Source organism: Coregonus lavaretus (genome assembly GCF_964263955.1).
Source record: "Coregonus lavaretus genome assembly, chromosome: 4".
Lineage (NCBI taxonomy): Eukaryota > Metazoa > Chordata > Actinopteri > Salmoniformes > Salmonidae > Coregonus > Coregonus lavaretus.
Window position 1 is genome coordinate 72,950,982 of NC_139991.1, and position 23,239 is coordinate 72,974,220.

Here is a 23,239-nt window from a genome sequence, read left to right on the forward strand (position 1 = left end):
CAGTATCTTCCATCGATCTGTCTCGCCTTCATTTCTGTCTATCTCTTTCAATAAAACTGGAAAAATTCTTTTAAATGTATTTCTGAAATAGTCCCCAGTTTCTCTGTAGCTCTGGACTACTGATAAGGCTGTGATGTCACTAACATGTATTGGGTCTCTAACACCAGTCTCCCCCATATATACAGTAAACAATGTAAATGAATCGCACATATATCCAACATATAACAATTTCAAAGGTTTTACTGAGTTACAGTTCATATAAGGAAATCAGTCAATTGAAATAAATTCATTAGGCCCTAATCTATGAATTTCACATGATTGGGCAGGGGCCTACCTACTTGGGAGCCAGGCCCAGCCAATCAGAATGACAAGAGGGCTTTATTACAGACATAAATACTCCTCAGCACCCCCCCACCCCCCCTCAGACGATCCCGCAGGTGAAGAAGCCGGATGTGGAGGTCCTGGGCTGGCGTGGTTACACGTGGTCTGCGGTTGTGAGGCCGGTTGGACGTACTGCCAAATTCTCTAAAACGACGTTGGAGGCGGCTTATGGTAGAGAAATGAACATTACATTCTCTGGCAACAACTCTGGTGGACATTCCTGCAGTCAGCATGCCAATTGTACACTCCCTCAAAACTTGAGTCATCTGTGGCATTGTGTTGTGTGACAAAACTGCACATTTTGTGGCCTTTTATTGTCCCCAGCACAAGGTGCACCTGTGTAATGATCATGCTGTTTAAGCAGCTTCCTGATATGCCACACCTGTCAGGTGGATGGATTATCTTGGCAAACGAGAAATGCTCACTAACAGGGATGTAAACACATTTTAGAGAAATCAGCTTTTTGTACATATGGAACATTTCTGGGATCTTTTATTTCAGCTCATGAAACATGTGACCAACACTTTACATGTTTACATTTACATTTTTGTCATTTAGCAGACGCTCTTATCCAGAGCGACTTACAGTTAGTGAATACACATTTGTTTTTGTTTTTTTGTTTTTTTTATACTGGTCCCCCATGGGAAACGAACCCACAACCCTGGCGTTGCAAACGCCATGCTCTATCAACTGAGCTACATCCCTGCCGGCCATTCCCTCCCCTACCCTGGACAGCGCTGGGCCAATTGTGCGCCGCCCATGAGTCTCCCGGTCGCGGCCGGCTGCGACAGAGCCTGGATTCGAACCAGGATCTCTAGTGGCACAGTTAGCACTGCGATGCAGTGCCTTAGACCACTGCGCCACTCAGGAGCTGTTGCGTTTATATTTTTGTTCAGTGTAGTACTTTACATGATGGGGGGGGGCACGTATCACACACACACACACAGCTGTCAGTAAAGTCTTCCTAAGGTACTTTATAGCCAAAACACTGACCTCAACCACACACACCCCTGTACCTTCTTCAAGTCTGTGTCAGTCATAAATCATCTGATTCAGAACTGAAGTGTCTGTTGACAGCTGAGGGGGTAACTCTACACTAATCTCCCCCTCCTCACCCCTCCTCACCCTGCTACCCCGGAATGGGGCATAGGGCAAGGCTATCACACTGGGGCAGTCTGGCAGTACATCGCCACTCACTGGGAAAAGTGTGTGTGTGTGTGTGTGTGTGTGTGGTCTCCCTGGCAACCTTAGAACTCTCCCCTGTCCATCCTCTCCATTTTCTCTCCTTCTTGTTAGTGTTATTAACGCATGGGTTTTATACAGTGCTTTTAATGGAACCAGTCACTTTAGTCTCCCTTTCTCTCTCTCTCTCTCTCTCTCTCTCTCTCTCTCTCTCTCTCTCTCTCTCTCTCTCTCTCTCTCTCTCTCTCTCTCCCTCTCTCCCCAGTCTCTCCCCTTCTCTCTCTCTCTCCCCCAGTCTCTCCCTTTCTCTCTCTCTCTCTGTCTCTCCCTTTCTCTCTCTCTCTCACTCTCTCCCCAGTCTCTCTCTCTCCCCAGTCTCTCTCTCTCTCTCTCTCTCTCTCTCTCTCTCTCTCTCTCTCTCTCTCTCTCTCTCTCTCTCTCTCCTCCCCAGTCTCTCCCTTTCTCTCCCCTGTCTCTCCCTTTCTCTCTCTCTCTCTCCCCAGTCTCTCCCTTTCTCTCTCTCTCTCCCAGTCTCTCCCTTTCTCTCTCTCTCTCTCTCTCCCAGTCTCTCCCTTTCTCTCTCTCTCTCTCTCTCGCTCTCTCTCTCTCTCTCTCTCTCTCTCTCTCTCTCTCTCTCTCTCTCTCTCTCTCTCTCTCTCTCTCTCTCTCTCTCTCTCAGTCTCTCCCCAGTCTCTCCTTTCTCTCTCTCTCTCCCCAGTCTCTCCTTTCTCTCTCTCTCTCTCTCTCTCTCTCTCTCTCCCAGTCTCTCCCTTTCTCTCTCTCTCTCCCCAGTCTCTCCCTTTCTCTCTCCCCAGTCTCCCTTTCTCTCTCTCCCCAGTCTCTCCCTTTCTCTCTCTCTCTCTCTCCAGTCTCGCTCTCGCTCTCTCACTTTCTCTCTCTCTCTCTCTCTTCCCAGTCTCTGTCTCACCCTTCTCTTTCTCCTCTGTCACTTTTCATAACCCTTCTCCCTACCATACACCATACCTGACTGAGAATACACCAGTTCACTTCTCTCTACCAAACACCATACCTGACTGAGAATACACCAGTTCACTTCTCCCTACCATACACCATACCTGACTGAGAATACACCAGTTCACTTCTCCCTACCATACACCATACCTGACTGAGAATACACCAGTTCACTTCTCCCTACCATACACCATACCTGACTGAGAATACACCAGTTCACTTCTCCCTACCATACACCATACCTGAGAATACGCCATTGTGGTAGAGAGCTCTGGACTTTAAGGGGAAGAAAAGCTCTGATCCATGAGAATGAGGAACATAACTAAGAACCGTCCCAAAATGTCCCCCAACTCTTTTACATTTAAATAATACCTCTACTGTATATATGTCCCCCAACTCTTTCACATTTAAATAATACCTCTGCTGTATATCTGTCCCCCAACTCTTTCACATTTAAATAATACCTCTACTGTATATCTGTCCCCCAACTCTTTCACATTTAAATAATACCTCTACTGTATATCTGTCCCCCAACTCTTTCACATTTAAATAATACCTCTGCTGTATGTCTGTCCCCCAGGTGATGGTGACCAACGTGACGTCACTCCTGAAGACAGTAAAGGCAGTGGAGGACGAGGCCACCAAGGGCACACGTGGACTGGAGGCCACCATCGAACACATCAAACAGGAACTGGCTGTGAGTGGCACTGGCACACAGGAGTAGAATTGTTGGAATTCCATTCAAGTCACTGTTCTGTCATTCTATTTATATGTTGTCACACCGAAGGACAGTTGTCTTGAAGTGTCACTGACAGCAGAAGTTTCAACTCAAAATCAAACGGCTTTAATTTGAGGATAGTATCACAGAATAGAATTGTGTCCAGTTTGAGATGGGAATGTGCCTTCTGCTTCACCTCACAAGTCATTTAATATAATCACTCATCATACACACGTCATACAATGCTGTAATACCGTATTCAAAAATGATCTGCACATCAAATACACAATAGTGTATTTATCATCACAGTAAGTTATATTAAGTTGAAAAACTATTTTGAAGAAAGACGTAACATATTATAATCCTTTATAATGTCATATTATAACAAATAATAAAGGATTATAGCTACCAGCAGGCTAAGTAAAGTGTTACTGTTTTGTTCTCTCTCAGGTGTTCAGCAGTGGTGATCCTCCCCCCAAGACTTCCACTCCAGAGGATTTCATCCGCATGACCAAAGGCATCACCCTGGCAACAGCCAAAGCAGTGGCTGCTGGGAACTCGTGTCGCCAGGAGGACGTCATCGCTACGGCCAACCTGAGCAGGAGGGCCATCGCCGACATGCTGCACTCGTGCAAGGTCAGAAAGGGGTCGAGACGACCCTTAGATAACCTTCAGATAACCTTTATCTTCTCTAGCTCCTTGGAGCTTAGTGCCTCGACAACCTTAAAGGGATAGTTCAAGATTTTGACAATTAAGGCATTTTTTTCTACTTACCCAGAGTCAGATGTACTCATGGATACCATTTGTATATTTCTGTGTGCAGTTTGAAGGAAGTTGAAGGTAGTTTCTGGAGCCATTGCTAACTAGCATTAGCGCAATGACTGGAAGTGTACGGGAACAGCTAGCATGCTAACTGGAATGACGAGCTCTAATACCTTTTGTAATTATCAAAATTACAGCTAAGAAAACCCCAATGTTATCTAGTAGCGCACCACTCCTGCATGTCCCATACTAATGTGTGTCTGTGTGGTCTCCACAGCAAGCGGCCTACCACCCAGAGGTCAGCAAGGAAGTTCAGAGCCGGGCCCTGCGCTATGGCAACGAGTGTGCCCGTGGGCTACCTGGGCCTGCTGGAGCATGTGCTAGTGGTAAGATTAGATGCATCTCTTATTTTAATATTATTTTATTTTATATAAGCAGTAAGAAATGGTCGCTGTTTGTCAGAAAGTGCAGATTTTTTGGCAGGGGTGGTTTAAGTCAAGATTAGCCTCCAATTTTTTGGGGTAGGTGCTGAAAAATTATCTTGCCATCGGGTCCCCCCAAAAAGTCACATTTCTCACTCTACGGCAGAGGTCATCAACCCTGGTCCTAGAGAGCTACCGGGTGTGTTGGAGTTGGTTCAAGCCCACTAGCACTAAACAACCTGAATCACTGAATCAAGGTGTTGATGATTAGGTGATTCGTTGAATCAGGTATGTTAGTGCTGGGCTGGAACAACAGTTTTCACACCCAGTAGATGTCCAAGACCAGGGTTGGTGGTGACCACCACTGCTGTAAGGGTTGTGGGGACTAGGGAGGGTATATTCTTACATGTGAGTACACCTCACCCCCTCCCTCACCCCCCCCCCACACCCCCTCCCTCACCCCCCCCCCCCACACCCCCTCCCTCCCCACACCCAGCTCTACCAACTGAGCTACACAGGGCCATGCAATGTGACAGGATAACACCCATAGAAATAGAATTACTTAAAATGGCCGCCGGTCCACCAATCATGAAATGTTAACTTGAATGGCAATGTCCGCTCTAGTACACTATTTCTATGTTAACACCAAAGACAGCATACTTTAGCTAGAGGTGGAGTCACCAATTGAAACAGCATAGAAGCTGAATTAACTCCCCCTCCCCTAAAGGAAACAATCCAGTCTTCCCCCTTGTATAAAGCAGCTTTCCGAGGGTTCTGGATAAGACCGGGGATCCATCCACAGCTTTCTTCCAGCATGATGTATAGCTCCCAAAATAACTGGGCAAAGAGTGTCAATATTGTCCCAAGAGGTGTTGCCAAGACACACAACCACCAAATATCCCCCCCCCCCCCCCTTACACACACACACACACAGAGAGAGAGAGAGATTAATTTACCACGTGATTTATGTCATATCTGTTGCCATGGGACATAAAAAGCCTTATCTGTCGTTTAAAAACCAACACATAGCCCCGCCCCCCTACTCACAATGTCACATATAATGTGAACGTCCCTTTTCTCCTCCCCCCCCCCCCCCGTCTGAGACTGGTCTAATCGGTGTGCGGGGAGAGCTAGGTGTTAATCCACAGTCATGTCCGTTATAGAGACGGTGTGTAGCAGTCTCCCTCGTTTAAGAAGGAAGGGAGATCGGTTAACATGTCCGCTAGAGATGTGGTTTCCATGGTGACCACTAGAGCTCTTGGATTCCACTCAGGAACTAATCAGCAAGGGACTTCCTCAGGGTGCAGGGATATTGGAACTATATTTGGGAGCTGTTAAATTGCTTGTTCGGTTGCAAAAATATAAATCTAAAGGGACAAATCATATCTGGAGATCTGTGTGCTTACTTGGACGTTGGCTTACTCAGACTTTCACATAAATCATGCATTGATGTCAATGGGAGATTTCAGAAAATGTTAGTCACATGCACAGATCTCAAGATAGAATTCTGCCATGATTAAAGTTGTTTATTACTGTAGATATAAATGAAAATGTAACCAGTGTAGTAACAAACAATATAAAGATGATATCACATTACGAACCATTTCCATGCACAATTTCTCACCTGGTATTTCCTTATACTTTCTCCACCGTGAAATTGAATGTCCATTAAAATGTAACTGAAAGGTCCTGATGAATTTCCTCTACACCCCCCCCCCAATGTTCTGTCAATGTTCTGGGTCTCACTGTTGGCTGTGATGATGTAGCCGGTGAGTATTATTAAGGCTATGTGATTGACCTGCACGAGTGTGGAGCTCCATTGACCGAGTGTCTGGGGACATACTTACAATCCCCACCGCCCTGAGAACACTGTCCTCAGCAGATCCTAGATCAGATCCACACATCTCTCTCTACCTTGCTCTACAGTTGTTAATAACATTATTACCTCAGATCAACAGATCAACACTATATCTCCTTACATGGCTCTCAAGCTGGTGTTAAAGAAAAAGTTAGCTTTTTTACAACCAAATCAAAAAGAAAATGCGATCTCACTTGTTTTTGAGAAACTTACCCCAACCAGCGATTCACTTCCTCATCCTCGTTGTCTAGTACAGGGGCTCAAAAAACAAATGCTCAGAAAACACCCAAATACAGTGAGGGGAAAAAGTATTTGATCCCCTGCTGATTTTGTACGTTTGCCCACTGACAAAGAAATGAGTCTATAATTTTAATGGTAGGTTTATTTGAACAGTGAGAGACAGAATAACAACAAAAAAATCCAGAAAAACGCATGTCAAAAATGTTATAAATTGATTTGCATTTTAATTAGGGAAATAAGTATTTGACCCCCTCAATCAGAAAGATATCTGGCTCCCAGGTGTCTTTTATACAGGTAACGAGCTGAGATTAGAAGCACACTCTTAAAGGGAGTGCTCCTAATCTCAGCTTGTTACCTGTATAAAAGACACCTGTCCACAGAAGCAATCAATCAATCAGATTCCAAACGCTCCACCATGGCCAAGACCAAAGAGCTCTCCAAGGATGTCAGGGACAAGATTGTAGACCTACACAAGGCTGGAATGGGCTACAAGACCATCGCCAAGCAGCTTGGTGAGAAGGTGACAACAGTTGGTGCGATTATTCGCAAACGGAAGAAACACAAAATAACTGTCAATTTCCTCTGCCTGGGGCTCCATGCAAGATCTCACCTCGTGGAGTTGCAATGATCATGAGAACGGTGAGGAATCAGCCCATAACTACACGGGAGGATCTTGTCAATGATCTCAAGGCAGCTGGGACCATAGTCACCAAGAAAACAATTGGTAACACACTACGCCGTGAAGGACTGAAATCCTGCAGCGCCTGCAAGGTCCCCCTGCTCAAGAAAGCACATATACAGGGCCGTCTGAAGTTTGCCAATGAACATCTGAATGATTCAGAGGAGAACTGGGTGAAAGTGTTGTGGTCAGATGAGACCAAAATCGAGCTCTTTGGCATCAACTCAACTCGCCGTGTTTGGAGGAGGAGGAATGCTGCCTATGACCCCAAGAACACCATCCCCACTGTCAAACATGGAGGTGGAAACATTATGCTTTGGGGGTGATTTTCTGCTAAGGGGACAGGACAACTTCACTGCATCAAAGGGACGATGGACGGGCCATGTACCGTCAAATCTTGGGTGAGAACCTCCTTCCCTCAGCCAGGGCATTGAAAATGGGTCGTGGATGTATATTCGAGCATGACAATGACCCAAAACACACGGCCAAGGCAACAAAGGAGTGGCTCAAGAAGAAGCACATTAAGGTCCTGGAGTGGCCTAGCCAGTCTCCAGACCTTAATCCCATAGAAAATATGTGGAGGGAGCTGAAGGTTCGAGTTGCCAAACGTCAGCCTCGAAACCTTAATGACTTGGAGAAGATCTGCAAAGAGCAGTGGAACAAAATCCCTCCTGAGATGTGTGCAAACCTGGTGGCCAACTACAAGAAACGTCTGACCTCTGTGATTGCCAACAAGGGTTTTGCCACCAAGTACTAAGTCATGTTTTGCAGAGGGGTCAAATACTTATTTCCCTCATTTAAAATGCAAATCAATTTATAAAATTTTTTACATGCGTTTTTCTGGATTTTGTTGTTGTTATTCTGTCTCTCACTGTTCAAATAAACCTACCATTAAAATTATAGACTGATCATGTCTTTGTCAGTGGGCAAACGTACAAAATCAGCAGGGATCAAATACTTTTTTCCCTCACTGTACGTGTTTTTTTAAACGGAAAACGCTCTCAGTATAGTGATGCTGGTCTTTAAAGGTTGTACACATGAAATTGTGTCATTCCAAACATTATCCACAACATTATATTCCATTTTGTGTGACTCGAGCCGTTTCCCCTATCCAGCTGTTCCATTCTACATGTAGCCCGGAATTTAACGTTATCAGCCATGTATCAACAGGAAGTGAGAATAATACTAAAATGATATGAGAGCTACTAGAAGCGGTAGTATCCTAATACTAGAAGCGGTAGTATCCTAATACTAGAAGCGGTAGTATCCTAATACTAGAAGTGGTAGTATCCTAATACTAGAAGCGGTAGTATCCTAATACTAGAAGCGGTAGTATCCTAATACTAGAAGCGGTAGTATCCTAATACTAGAAGCGGTAGTATCCTAATACTAGAAGCGGTAGTATCCTAATACTAGAAGCGGTAGTATCCTAATATTAGAAGCGGTAGTATCCTAATACTAGAAGCGGTAGTATCCTAATACTAGAAGCGGTAGTATCCTAATACTATAAATAATATGTTTGATTTTAGCAGGTTGACACATCAAGGCACCAAGAGAAATACATATGCAACACATATGCAACTAATGTTATCTTGCTGCATGGAGATTTGCGTTTTGTCATAATATGTGTACAGGACATATGTACATCATGTGTTTGTGTCTGAGTGTTTTGGAATTCTCTGCCTGAGTGCACAATACACACAATGTCCCATCTTGTTTCAAAAGTGGAAGTTCCCTATTCTATTTCACCATCATCTTGGGGCTCAGGTCAACTAATTATGTGTGTGTGTGTTACTCCCCTGTGTGTAAATGTGACTTTCCTGTGTGTGTTGCGCCCCATGTGTAGACCTACGTACAGTATGTATTTGCGTGTGGCTAGCGGCCATGCCACGCATTCCTGTGCAGCCACGCTGCTCCTGTTGTCTTTTCTTAGTATCGCATTTTGATGAGCTGGAGCGCAGCATGCCTCGGTGCAGTGGGTCCCATCGGCACAGAGAGCACTGTTAATGCCCTACACCTGTCATCTGCCAGGCCCAACTGGCTAGGGCCATCTCACTGGAGGACACTCTGAGGGCACCGACACACACATACTGACACACTGCCTGGGGCTGGCTAGAGCCGTGTACTGTGTATTACATACTGAGTTTGACTGTTTCTTTGAGGCTAGACGTCTATAGACCATGCCATGTTGGCACCAAATGTTCCAAGACTAGTCCTTTCTGGTGAGAATACATTGTAATGGCTGAACTCTGAACTAGTTAACTGAACTCTATATCTATGGCTGAGTCTGAAAACATTACTAGCTGTCAAATCTGGTTTGCTGAATTCCTTTCAAAGCTCATTGCAGGAGAACCGAGGGAGGTACTTTGGACCCTCTCATCCAATGAGCATTGAGAGGAATTGCGGAAACCAGTACGGGGAAAGCAAGGATTTGATGTCTGGTAACATATTCAGACACTGTGTATGGCTCTGGGATAACCCACCCTCTCCCACTACCACACTGCCACTACCAACTAGCAAGCTCTTCCCACATGATCACCCATGCCCACATCCAATTGGACTAAACTGCTAATGTGCTTTGGCATGTGGAGGCTGAGTGGTTTATGTTAACATGTTTCCAATGACTGACAAGGTGTCTTTGTAGCACCTTTATTTATTGCTAACTGTAAATAGCCTGAAATCTTTATATTAAATTTAAAAGACCTTTTAAATGTGTGAGTTCAAAATAGTCTAATGGTCCCAAATGGAAGACCCAGTAGTGTTAGTAGGTACTCAATTAGTCTTTCTAGGATTCCTCGCATCCTAGCTCCTCTCCCCCTTCTTAACTATATTAGAGGAGAAGGTCCAATGCGTTTTGAGGAGGGGGGATTCGAGGAAAGATTAATGGCAAAAGATCCCCTGTCTTTGGCTGCAGTGTTAGTCCTACAAAGACCCTAGTAGAGAAAGAGAGACTGACTGACTGTTATTGTCCCTCCTTTACCACAGATCATCCAGAAGCCCAGCCACGAGCTCAAGCAGCAGTTGGCCAACTACTCCAAGCGCGTGGCCGGCTCCGTCACCGAGCTCATCCAGGCCGCCGAGGCCATGAAGGGTACCTTGACCTTGTATTACTACAGAACTACATTCCCCACGTGTCGCTCTTCCACCTCTCCCCTCCTTAAGGCATGCTTCAGTTCGGCTGGCGCCTAGCCCAACTCAGCTAGCCGAACTGAACTCCCTTTTTTATTTATTAATTTTCACCTTTATTTAACCAGGTAGGCCAGTTGAGAACAAGTTATCATTTACAACTGCGACCTGGCCAAGATAAAGCAAAGCAGTGCGATAAAAACAACAACAGAGTTACATATGGGGTAAACAAAAACATACAGTCAATAACACAATAGAAAATCTATATATACAGTGTAAATAAAAGACCTTCACTTGAAAAACGAAAGAAAAAGCGGCAATATTGCTGTTTGTCCATTTTGAGACGCCACAGCCAGTATACACTTCCTCAAAATAGTCTGAATTAATCTAAAATACCTCAAGAAATCTGTCATTAATTTTGACGTTTTTGCCAAGGAGATCTTAGTCGTGCAATTTTACATCAAACTAAGATGTTTGGTGCAGTATTTCTCAATGAAAAAATGTGCATGAAAATGAACTCTTCCGAACTGTTCTGGCTGTGAAGCATGCGGACGCCTTTATCCACCAGGTGTAGATATTGCTTACACCAGGTGTAGATATTGCTTACACCAGGTGTAGATATTGCTTACACCAGGTGTAGATATTGCTTACACCAGGTGTAGATATTGCTTACACCAGGTGTAGATATTGCTTACACCAGGTGTAGATATTGCTTACACCAGGTGGAGATATTGCTTACACCAGGTGGAGATATTGCTTACACCAGGTGTAGATATTACTTACACCAGGTGTAGATATTGCTTACACCAGGTGTAGATATTGCTTACACCAGGTGTAGATATTGCTTACACCAGGTGTAGATATTACTTACACCAGGTGTAGATATTGCTTACACCAGGTGTAGATATTGCTTACACCAGGTGTAGATATTGCTTACACCAGGTGTAGATATTACTTACACCAGGTGTAGATATTGCTTACACCAGGTGTAGATATTGCTTACACCAGGTGTAGATATTACTTACACCAGGTGTAGATATTGCTTACACCAGGTGTAGATATTGCTTACACCAGGTGTAGATATTGCTTACACCAGGTGTAGATATTGCTTACACCAGGTGTAGATATTGCTTACACCAGGTGTAGATATTGCTTACACCAGGTGTAGATATTGCTTACACCAGGTGTAGATATTGCTTACACCAGGTGTAGATATTACTTACACCAGGTCATGTCAGATTTGTTAAGCGAAAAGAAAGGAAGGGAAGCACCTCTCTGGAATAAGACTCAGCCCAAGTCTGTCTGAGAGAGAGAGGACAGCCACCCCGCTTAACGTTGACAGACTCATTTACACCCCCCCCCCCTCCTCCTCAGCTGCCGCCCGATGGGGCCCTTCTTCTCTTTCACACGGCAGTCTCCAGTCCCCATCCCAGAGGTGTCAAGAACAAGCCGCGCGTCGTCCTCAAGACAGCACCATGAGCACATCGCCCACTGATTTAGAGTGGAAATACTAGAGGCCCCCCCCCCGCTTACTTTACTTCGAAGAGCAATCTTCTGCAGTCCCCGTTAGAGATGCTTTAGCCTGAAAGGGAATCCTCGCCGCTGGCTTGGTGATAATGCCACATCTTCATTTAACAGACGATGAAACAGGAATGTCTATATCTGCTGGGAGATTAATGTGGTGAGCAGAATGTGGTAACAGGCCCACTGAAAGACTGTCCATCATATCGGCAGTATGAATACAGTATCAGTATATTCAGCCAATCTAAAGGCACGAGTAGGAGAGAGTATGTGGAAAGCAGTGACGTTTAAGATCAGCGAGGATTATTTTAATTATTTTTTATGACCAAGCCCTAATTTCCGTTACAGCATACTGGATGACATTCATATTCCAGTCACCCGGCTCAATGTAACATCGATAAGTTTAGGCTACTACATGATACTCTAATTTTCCCTGTACCCATCATGAGGTTGTTACAACCTAGCCTACGAATGAAAGATTATAACGTAGGTGCACAGGTCGAGAGACGAATTGGAGTAATCAAGGTGACAGACAGTGACACATTCAATACCGCCTTGCACACTCTCGCCTGCATCTAGCTGATCTAGGGTGTATTCATTAGGACAAACTCAGGTATGTTGATCCCCATTTCGTTCCGTTTGCTTCCGTTTAAGAAACGTTTTTTTTCAACAGAGTCTGCTGAATAAATACACCCCCGATCACCCGCACAAACAGTTCACTAGATTCATTCTCTGATACTTTGATTGGGTGGACAACATGTCAGTTCATGCTGCAAGAGCTCTGATAGGTTGGAGGACGTCCTCCGGAAGTCGTCGTAATTATGGAAGGGGGTGAGAACCATAAACCTCCTAGGTTTTGTATTGAAGTCGATGTACCCAGAGGAGGACGGAAGCTAGCTGTCCTCCGGCTACACCATGGTGCTACCCTACAGAGTGCTGTTGAGGCTTCTATAGACCTTCATTGCAAATCAGTGTGTTTTAATCAGTTATTTGGTGACGTGGATATATTTATTATAGTTTTATCTAAAAAGGATAACTTTTAATTTTTCACTTTTTTCACTGGTGGAAAGGAAATCTGTATTCCTTTTGGAAGAGAACTATAACAGCGTAAATATGGTAACCACGTGATGTTGAATGTGGTGCACTGGACCAATGGGCTCCCACACACTCTATATACCTGCAAAATGAATGTTTATTACCATTCCATTTGATGTACTTTACAGAAGCATTTTCACATAGCATTCAAAGTAATGTCTCACATTGACCATGAATAAGAGTACTGTTGTTTAGCACTAACATGTTGTGTGTTGTGTGTGTGTTGTGTGTGTGTGTGTGTGTGTTGTGTTGTGTGTGTGTTGTGTTGTGTGTGTGTGTGTGTGTTTTGTTGTGTGTGTGTTGTGTGTGTGTGTGTGTGTGTGTGTGTGTGGTGTGTGTGTGTGTGTGTCAACAGGAACGGAATGGGTGGACCCCGAGGATCCCACGGTCATCGCTGAGAACGAGCTTCTAGGAGCTGCTGCCGCCATTGAAGCGGCCGCCAGGAAACTGGAGCTGCTAAGGCCCCGCACCAAACCCAAGGTGAGGAGGCCCCCAAGCCTCGCCCAGCCCAGCCAGCTGAGCCTCTCTGCGGGGGACACAGTCACACACTAACCCTCCCCTTATGGATCAGAGACCATGTGTTGGTGCTACACTCTTTGTGCAAAGGGTTACGCAGTCTTGACCCCAAGGGTAGAGGCCTCCTGGACTTGTTTAGCTGTCCGCTTTGAACCCCCCTACAGTAATGATCCCGCCCATTTAAAATACCTAGAGATCCATTTAGATGTCCATGTTTGAGTCGAGGGCTTGAGTTACATACTGTAGTTAACAACCTCCGTCCTCATCGTAGTAGTGTAGAGTAGAACAGGCTTATTAACACGAGTGAGGATGTGTACTGTGTTGTGGTTATGGTGTGTTTCGTGACTCCAACATATTCTCTGTGTTTTGTAAAAAGGAAGCGGACGAGAGCCTGAACTTTGAGGAACAGATTCTGGAGGCGGCCAAATCGATCGCAGCCGCCACCAGCGCTCTGGTCAAAGCTGCCTCGGCCGCCCAGAGGGAACTGGTGGCCCAAGGGAAGGTAAGCGCTCCAGAGTTATCAGTACGGTATGGGGCCTACCCAGGGGGCAATTCACTGGTTGAAATGATGTCATTATGACGTCTTTCAACCAGTTTTGCCCAACTGTGTCTGCTGGGTAGTAACGTCTAACTGTAGCTCATGCTGTAGTCATTCAACACAGTCTGAGTGGCCCAGGCCTGATTTACACTCTCCCCAGGCCTGATTTACACTCTCCCCAGGCCTGATTTACTCTCTCCCCAGGCCTAATTTACTCTCTCCCCAGGCCTGATTTACTCTCTCCCCAGGCCTAATTTACTCTCTCCCCAGGCCTGATTTACTCTCTCCCCAGGCCTAATTTACTCTCTCCCCAGGCCTGATTTACTCTCTCCCCAGGCCTGATTTACACTCTCCCCAGGCCTGATTTACTCTCTCCCCAGGCCTGATTTACTCTCTCCCCAGGCCTAATTTACTCTCTCCCCAGGCCTGATTTACTCTCTCCCCAGGCCTAATTTACTCTCTCCCCAGGCCTGATTTACTCTCTCCCCAGGCCTGATTTACACTCTCCCCAGGCCTGATTTACTCTCTCCCCAGGCCTGATTTACACTCTCCCCAGGCCTGATTTACACTCTCCCCAGGCCTGATTTACACTCTCCCCAGGCCTGATTTACACTCTCCCCAGGCCTGATTTACACTCTCCCCAGGCCTGATTTACTCTCTCCCCAAGCCTGATTTACACTCTCCCCAGGCCTGATTTACACTCTCCCCAGGCCTGATTTACACTTTCCCTAGGCCTGATTTACTCGCTCCCCAGACCTGTGTGCCCAGACTGTCTCTCTCCCCAGGCCTGTGTGCCCAGACTGTCTCTCTCCCCAGGCCTGTGTGCCCAGACTGTCTCTCTGCCCAGGCCTGTGTGCCCAGACTGTGTCTCTCCCCAGACCTGTGTGCCCAGACTGTCTCTCTCCCCAGGCCTGTGTGCCCAGACTGTCTCTCTCCCCAGGCCTGTGTGCCCAGACTGTCTCTCTCCCCAGGCCTGTGTGCCCAGACTGTCTCTCTCCCCAGACCTGTGTGCCCAGACTGTCTCTCTCCCCAGGCCTGTGTGCCCAGACTGCCTCTCTCCCCAGACCTGTGTGCCCAGACTGCCTCTCTCCCCAGACCTGTGTGCCCAGACTGCCTCTCTCCCCAGACCTGTGTGCCCAGACTGACTCTCTCCCCAGACCTGTGTGCCCAGACTGACTCTACCTCTCTGTTTTTTGCTGTGCTCTCTCAGGTCGGTGCCTGCCCAGCCAATGCAGTGGATGATGGACAGTGGTCTCAAGGTCTCATTTCAGCTGTAAGTGTCACTGTCGTTCCTTAACCAGTAGATTTGGTATTTGAACAGATGATCAAAATCTACCTAAAGTAGCACCATTACTAAGGAATATAACTTATTCATATTTATGGTGGCATCCTTTCTTGCCTACACATGTGAATTAATAATAGAGGCATACTTGTTACCTAACGTCAATTAAAATACATTTTCATTTATCTCCCAGATTGATGGCAAACAGAATACATTCACTCTCCCTTTTAATGCCAACCCTCTTCTCCAACTCTCTGTTCCACTAGGCCCGAATGGTTGCTGCGGCGACCAGCAACCTGTGTGAGGCGGCCAACTCGGCTGTGCAGGGCCACGCCAGCGAGGAGAAGCTGGTCAGCTCGGCCAAGCAGGTGTCTGCCTCCACTGCCCAGCTCCTGGTGGCCTGCAAGGTCAAGGCTGACCAGGACTCCCAGACCATGAAGAGGCTACAGGTCAGATTGCTATGTACTTGTAGTACTTCTCCTATTGTGTGTTGTCGTCTCTCCCCCCCCCCCCCCCCCCGTCAGCTGCTCAGTCTATACATACAAAGCTTTGTGACTCTGAGGGGGGGGGTCAGTTGATGATAAACAGTCAGTCAAAAGGTTTTTCAATGGTGACAGTGGTAAACTTGCTATGACTCTGTCATAAAGACTGAGTATCCCATAGGGCGGTGACGTTCAGAGACACTGTGTGGGTGTGTTTCTGTTGGTTTGTTTATCTATCTCACAGAGTTTTAGCACAGCAGAGAGCTTCTCTTAAAGGCTCAACCAGAGGATGGGCTGCATTTTAAAAATTGTTTTGCCTTATCCCTCACAGTGAAGCAATTCCTGATTTGGTCACAGTGTTTTCCGTTTTGTATGGAATGTGTCTTTAATGGCTACGCACACCTGTCAATACCCACGGCACCTTTTTTGCCTAAACTACGCCCTTTCCATTGATTTTAACTGGGGCTTTTGTCTCTGCTAAAGTTTAGCCCCGCTTAGACCAATCCTTCTGTGGTGGCTGCAGTTTTTATTTCTTAGAAAACAGACAGATTATTTATTTTGTTGAGGACCACAGTTGGGGCTCATTTGGAGGAGGCTGGAGCTGAGAAATGGTTTCCGAGGGAGGGTGTGAGCGAGAGCGACGTGTCACGGTCTAAATAAATGTCTCTATCTATTAACGTCCCGTTGCTACAGTATTTCTAGAAGTGTCCGTTGTTCCATAAAGAAAAGGACAGGTGAGGAGATCCAACCTTGCCTGTTGTCTCCAAAGGCCCCAATCTTTTTTTTCCAATTGATAAGTACTGCGAGGTGCCAACTCATTCAGACCTCAGTAGAAACGTCTCTGTCAGTATTCTCTTGGTGACACAGCAGAAGAGACATTTAACTTCCTGTTCAGCAAACTATCTTTTAGAGGTGTGTCGTCATGGAAACTCATCATTTCACACAATCCATATATGGAGGGTATTCTGTTTTCAGAACTGCGTGTGTAAATCAGAAGTCCAGCCTATCAAAGCTGTCCCAGCCTTACTGACGTGGGTTATCCACAGTCAGTCCACTCTCTGGAAATAGTAAATCCTGTGTAGTTACAGGATCTCCCCCCAGCTCTATGCACACCAACCAGCCAGCCAGCTCATATTCTCTCATCCCAATCAGCAGAGGCTTATCTCCTCCTGTTCCAGGCTTGCAGCTGCTGCTGGGTCATTCCCATATAGTTGTGTATACAGTGTCTCTCGAAACAACATACATTGCCTTTGAAATGTCGAAACCCTAGAGGTCTTTGATTACTGCCACACTGGAGAAGTTGAAGACTCCACGTTTGTTCCAATCCCTTTTTGGAAGGCCATGTAGTTAGTCAACGTTGCCTGGTTATTAAGCCCGTTAAGATTGTGTCTACAATAGAGTCGATTGTAGTGCTGTGTGAAAGGCCTGTGTGGTAGGTACGTGGTCGCCGCGGGGAGCATGGGTATTCCGACTGGCCCTGACATGAAGTGAAGGCAGCAGGTGGTGTCAGACCAGAGGGGGTTAAATAGTCATTATACAATGGTTGGTTTGGAATTCCCATTGTTAGTCTATCCTGCCCATGATATACTACACAACATACATATGGCCACATTCATAAAAAGTGCCATAGTTTACGTTGTTATATAGCAACGCACTGCTACTACTACAGATCCGCTGTCTCGTCTGCCCAGCCATGGAATTTATAAACTTGATCTCCATTGTAAAAAGCCTCTAGACATTATCTCCGACATTTGCAATATTGAAATTCGATCTCCACTGTGTCCCGTAATAATGAAGGAGTCAGGACGAAACAGACGGGCAGCTTTTCTTAGCCAGTCGAAATCATTTTTATGGATATATACAAATAAATGTCAATAGAAAAACTCGTTAATTGAAACAAAATGCAGCAAGTTTGCAGTCTTAACACCTTCAGTCTGAAGTGATTGTGTTAGCTGTGTAGTTGGCTAGCTAGCAAGGGGGGTAGAGCCTCCATAGCAACCATTTTTGTTTGCCATAGTAGTTTTGCTTTACATGGCAGTCAATACGAATAAAACTAACAACCAAAGAGCGCCTAAAATTGCACTTGCCAACCAGTGTTAGTGAATGTAGCATCACGTTTTGTTGAAAAATGTATGGTTTGGGAAATAATCTTGCTTTTTAATGCTGGTAACCCGTTGTATAAAAGCAATAATACACTCGAGTCCATGTGTTATGACATTATTTATCATGGCTGTGACGTGGTGATAGCCACGAGGCAAATTGCTTAATTAAGCCATATACTGCACATACCTGACATACTCGACAAATGAGTGGACGGAACACTGACAGCAGCGCTGTGGAAATACACCTCAGGAAAGGATAGCAATCATCTATTTTTCCCACTGTGTATGTCAAATGTATGAAGCATAACCACAAAACCACTTGGTTGTACGTGATATGTTAGCCTTGGGTATAAAAAATACAACCATGAACCTTTTCACACTACTGAGCCAAGCCAAATCTAACTGTACTGCACCAGCCTGGTGACGATTCCACAATAGGTGCTGGAAGGGTGCTGGAAATGACTATATGAAAGAAAAATAACCAAGCCAGCACAATATGGTTCAGATTTGCACGATAGTGTGAAAGGAATTTTTAAGTTTGACAGTTGGTTTTATCCAATTCAACCTCCCCCACCGCTAGTTTGGTCAGTACCAGGAAAACAAACCTGGTGTCTTTTACCAGCTAGCAGCTGTTTGGGATCTGATGGGGTTGGCTAGCGTTGTGTTTTATGTCAGGGGCTAAGCTAACAGTGACATTCCGACCATAGAGATAGAGATAGGGGAGGGAGAATTGGACAGGAAAACAGCTCTAGCTCTGTCCTTGCCAGCACGGAGCCTCTTTTCTCTCAGCGAAGCCTCAAAAGGAGAAGAAAAAAACCACGTCTCCTTGTTTGAAATGGGCTGCCAAGTGAGTCTCGGTAAGAAGTATGTTTTGCTTCAAGTGAACTACGGCGAACAGCTCCTTATTGCCTTTTAAAGCAATCCCCAAGCGCGAAGAGAGAGCAGGGTGTTTTTGTCCTTTCCACTAGCTCTGGCCGAGGCCGACATTTCCTTTCCAGGGGCCACTGTTTATAAACAGTAAGGCAGGAGAAGTCATGTTCTTAACCGAAAGCTATGCGTCAGTCAGTCGCCAGTGTTCTACACCCCTTTGAGAGCCCAATTCACTTTTAAAATCCTGTCTGGAATTTTGTTTTACTTACAGGGCTACAGTATTGAAATGTGATTACACTCTTCTTTAAAAGGCCTGCACACGCTGTGCTGAATATCACAGAAATGTGTGCGTCTGTCTGTAAAAACCTTAAAGTGTCGATGCTTTGGGTTTTGGCTTAGAGTTTGTGTCAACCTGACCCCCACTGTCCATTCTGAACTTCCACAGGCTGCCGGAAACGCTGTCAAGAGGGCCTCCGATAGCCTGGTGAAGGCCGCACAGAAAGCAGCCTTTGACGCCCAAGACGAGCAGGCCGTGGTGGTCAAGAGCAAGATGGTGGGCGGCATTGCTCAGGTAAGCAGAGGGCTATGAGAGCCCACTTGAATTTTCACACAAACTTCCCATTGATGTAAGGATTATTTCAGTGCAATAGAGGACTTGGCTTGAAGACAGTGTCATTCTATGACACCCAAATTCACATTCAGAATTCCTTTCTTAAAGATCACATACTAGGCATGTTTTGTATATCTGTTGATGTGTATACCTGTGTTTCCATGTGCCTATCTGTTCATCTATGTAGGAGAGGAGGTGTGTTCTGGGTGTTAACCAGTTGTGTTCTGTCAGTTAGATCAGGGTGTTAACCAGTTGTGTTCTGTCAGTTAGATCAGGGTGTTAACCAGTTGTGTTCTGTCTGTTAGATCAGGGTGTTAACCAGTTGTGTTCTGTCAGTTAGATCAGGGTGTTAACCAGTTGTGTTCTGTCTGTTAGATCAGGGTGTTAACCAGTTGTGTTCTGTCTGTTAGATCAGGGTGTTAACCAGTTGTGTTCTGTCTGTTAGATCAGGGTGTTAACCAGTTGTGTTCTGTCTGTTAGATCAGGGTGTTAACCAGTTGTGTTCTGTCAGTTAGATCAGGGTGTTAACCAGTTGTGTTCTGTCTGTTAGATCAGGGTGTTAACCAGTTGTGTTCTGTCAGTTAGATCAGGGTGTTAACCAGTTGTGTTCTGTCTGTTAGATCAGGGTGTTAACCAGTTGTGTTCTGTCTGTTAGATCAGGGTGTTAACCAGTTGTGTTCTGTCAGTTAGATCAGGGTGTTAACCAGTTGTGTTCTGTCAGTTAGATCAGGGTGTTAACCAGTTGTGTTCTGTCTGTTAGATCAGGGTGTTAACCAGTTGTGTTCTGTCAGTTAGATCAGGGTGTTAACCAGTTGTGTTCTGTCAGTTAGATCAGGGTGTTAACCAGTTGTGTTCTGTCAGTTAGATCAGGGTGTTAACCAGTTGTGTTCTGTCTGTTAGATCAGGGTGTTAACCAGTTGTGTTCTGTCTGTTAGATCAGGGTGTTAACCAGTTGTGTTCTGTCTGTTAGATCAGGGTGTTAACCAGTTGTGTTCTGTCTGTTAGATCAGGGTGTTAACCAGTTGTGTTCTGTCAGTTAGATCAGGGTGTTAACCAGTTGTGTTCTGTCAGTTAGATCAGGGTGTTAACCAGTTGTGTTCTGTCTGTTAGATCAGGGTGTTAACCAGTTGTGTTCTGTCTGTTAGATCAGGGTGTTAACCAGTTGTGTTCTGTCAGTTAGATCAGGGTGTTAACCAGTTGTGTTCTGTCAGTTAGATCAGGGTGTTAACCAGTTGTGTTCTGTCAGTTAGATCAGGGTGTTAACCAGTTGTGTTCTGTCTGTTAGATCAGGGTGTTAACCAGTTGTGTTCTGTCTGTTAGATCATTGCTGCCCAGGAGGAGATGCTGAGGAAGGAGAGGGAGCTGGACGAGGCCAGGAAGAAGCTGGCCACCATCCGACAGCAGCAGTACAAGTTCCTGCCCTCCGAGCTCAGGGAGGACGGGCAGGAACAGTGATGAAACATACACATATGTACACACACACACACACACACACACACACACACATATATATATATATATACATACACACACACACACAGCGAAGACAAATCCGATGTTCAGGGCCTACACACCCAGGCTACATTAGAGAAAAGAGGAAAACAAAGCAGGATTATGCTTGAAGAGGAGCAATATTGGGGTGAGATAATTAAAATGAAACGAAAGGGGTAAAAAGTGAAAGTTGTATTAGGATGTCTATTTTAAATGTGTTTTTTTCTTAGATTATTTGTCGTGTTCAAGAGCATTACAGTGCCACTGTTTTTGTTTTTGGATAATGCAAAAAAATATATATATGTATGCAAGTCCTTGAGGTAGTCCTTAATAGTTTATGTGATTAATTGAGCATTTAGGTCCTAGATTGCATGTGTTCACTGCGGCTTCACCGTTTTTAGTAAAATCACATCCTCCTGCCGATAACTGATATTTGCCTTTAACGCTAGCATGCTATTATTTTAGTGAGCACAATAACTATCTGTTTGGAGGTGTCCGTTTTCTGTTTTTGGATTTTTTTAAATGAAGTCACCAGAAGGTGGGCTTACAGCGGATAAGTCTTGAGTTCATACCTGACTGACCAATGATTTTAACTGGCCACGGTAAATCGTAAGAGACGATCGGTCACCATACAACACAGAGCTCAGCTAGGTGTTTGCCATGAACAAGGGTGTGGCTTTGGTCAGATTCCAAAGAAGACACAGTTTTATGAGAATGTGTGTGTTGTCAGGGAGGCTCCTCCCTTTTTATTTGAACCAATGACATTTAACTGCATTTTGTTGCAATTTGGACCAGAGGTGCAATTATTTACTTTGCGATTAAACAATTCATAGAGAGAAAACATATCATTAAAAAAAAAGAGAAATAATGCTATGAAATGTGTTACAAATGGTATCTTCTATTACATTTATATGTTAATAAAGTATATGTGAGTATTTGTTTGTGTCATCTAATGAACTTTGGTAGTTATTTTGGACCTGATATTATCTGTGTTTGAAGCTCATAAAGCCATACTTTTCTTTCTTCAGGACATTGTTTTGAATCATGAATGACTGTTCCTTCGTGTGCTATTGAGTGGTTAAATTCTTTATCAGATGTAGACTGTGTAATATGCGTCTAATAGCCAACTGTAACCAGTAGATTTTTAGAAACAAATTTAGATATATATTTTGGGGTAATTTCTCTTGTCACAGTACAATCCTTTGATGGCAATGGTATACAAAGGATAATGTATCCAATGTTGTTCTTATTTACCTTTATTTACCCTGAATTGTCAGCCTATTTCACATTGTCAGAGGCCTCATTGTAACCTAACCTTCTTTCTTTCAACATATCAATGAGTCAAAAAGTGCCTGCTATATGTATTTTACAACTAATTGTATTTAACTGTTAACGTTTTCCCATCTTCAAGTGCACTTATCCATTTGTTTAACTTAACAAAACATATAAATCCACTCTTTTACAAAAATAAATAAAAAATATTTTCTCATTTTTCTTAATTGAAATAGTTGATGAAAAACAACTGTTAAGTTGCCTAACTTAAGTGTCTTTTCTTTTCATATTCTAATTGTTTTGCTGACCTTTTGATTTTGATACTATATAAATGTATTAACAGTGCTATGGGATCACCACCTCAATAGCATTGTAAAAGAGATTTATGGTCAATAAAGTTTTCCCTGAGAAGTTATTTTCTTTCTCTTCTAGTCACATCTTTATCAATGCTTCATATCATAATATGCCCTGCTATGCTACAGTGAAGGAAAAAAGTATTTGATCCCCTGCTGATTTTGTACGTTTGCCCACTGACAAAGACATGATCAGTCTATAATTTTTATGGTAGGTTTATTTGAACAGTGAGAGACAGAATAACAACAAATAAATCCAGAAAAACGCATGTCAAAAATGTTATAAATTGATTTGCTGTTTAATTCGGGAAATAAGTATTTGACCCCCTCTCAATCAGAAAGATTTCTGGCTCCCAGGTGTCTTTTATACATTTACATTTACATTTTAGTAATTTAGCAGACGCTCTTATCCAGAGCGACTTACAGTTAGTGAGTGCATACAATTTTTTAAATCTTTTTTCTTTTTTCTTTTTTATACTGGCCCCCCGTGGGAATCGAACCCACAACCCAGGCGTTGCAAACGCCATGCTCTACCAACTGAGCTACATCCCTGCCGGCCACGCATGTCAAAAATGTTATAAATTGATTTGCATTTTAATTAGGGAAATAAGTATTTGACCCCTCTGCAAAACATGACTTAGTACTTGGTGGCAAAACCCTTGTTGGCAATCACAGAGGTCAGACGTTTCTTGTAGTTGGCCACCAGGTTTGCACACATCTCAGGAGGGATTTTGTCCCACTCCTCTTTCAGATCTTCTCCCAAGTCA

At 44.5% G+C, this 23,239-nt stretch overlaps 1 protein-coding gene across 1 annotated transcript in view; it reads left to right on the top strand.

The window, feature by feature from the left end:
• tln1 (talin 1) overlaps nt 1-22,534 on the top strand; it is a 137,309-nt gene extending 114,775 nt beyond the window's left edge. The window contains 11 exon segments of the mRNA XM_084160439.1: nt 3,116-3,232; nt 3,704-3,889; nt 4,293-4,364; nt 4,366-4,401; nt 10,200-10,305; nt 13,312-13,436; nt 13,849-13,974; nt 15,221-15,283; nt 15,559-15,741; nt 19,192-19,317; nt 20,677-22,534. Of these exon segments, the coding sequence (XP_084016565.1) occupies nt 3,116-3,232; nt 3,704-3,889; nt 4,293-4,364; nt 4,366-4,401; nt 10,200-10,305; nt 13,312-13,436; nt 13,849-13,974; nt 15,221-15,283; nt 15,559-15,741; nt 19,192-19,317; nt 20,677-20,811 (1,275 nt within the window). The 3' untranslated portion in view covers nt 20,812-22,534.
• Nucleotides 22,535-23,239: the final 705 nt, after the last annotated feature.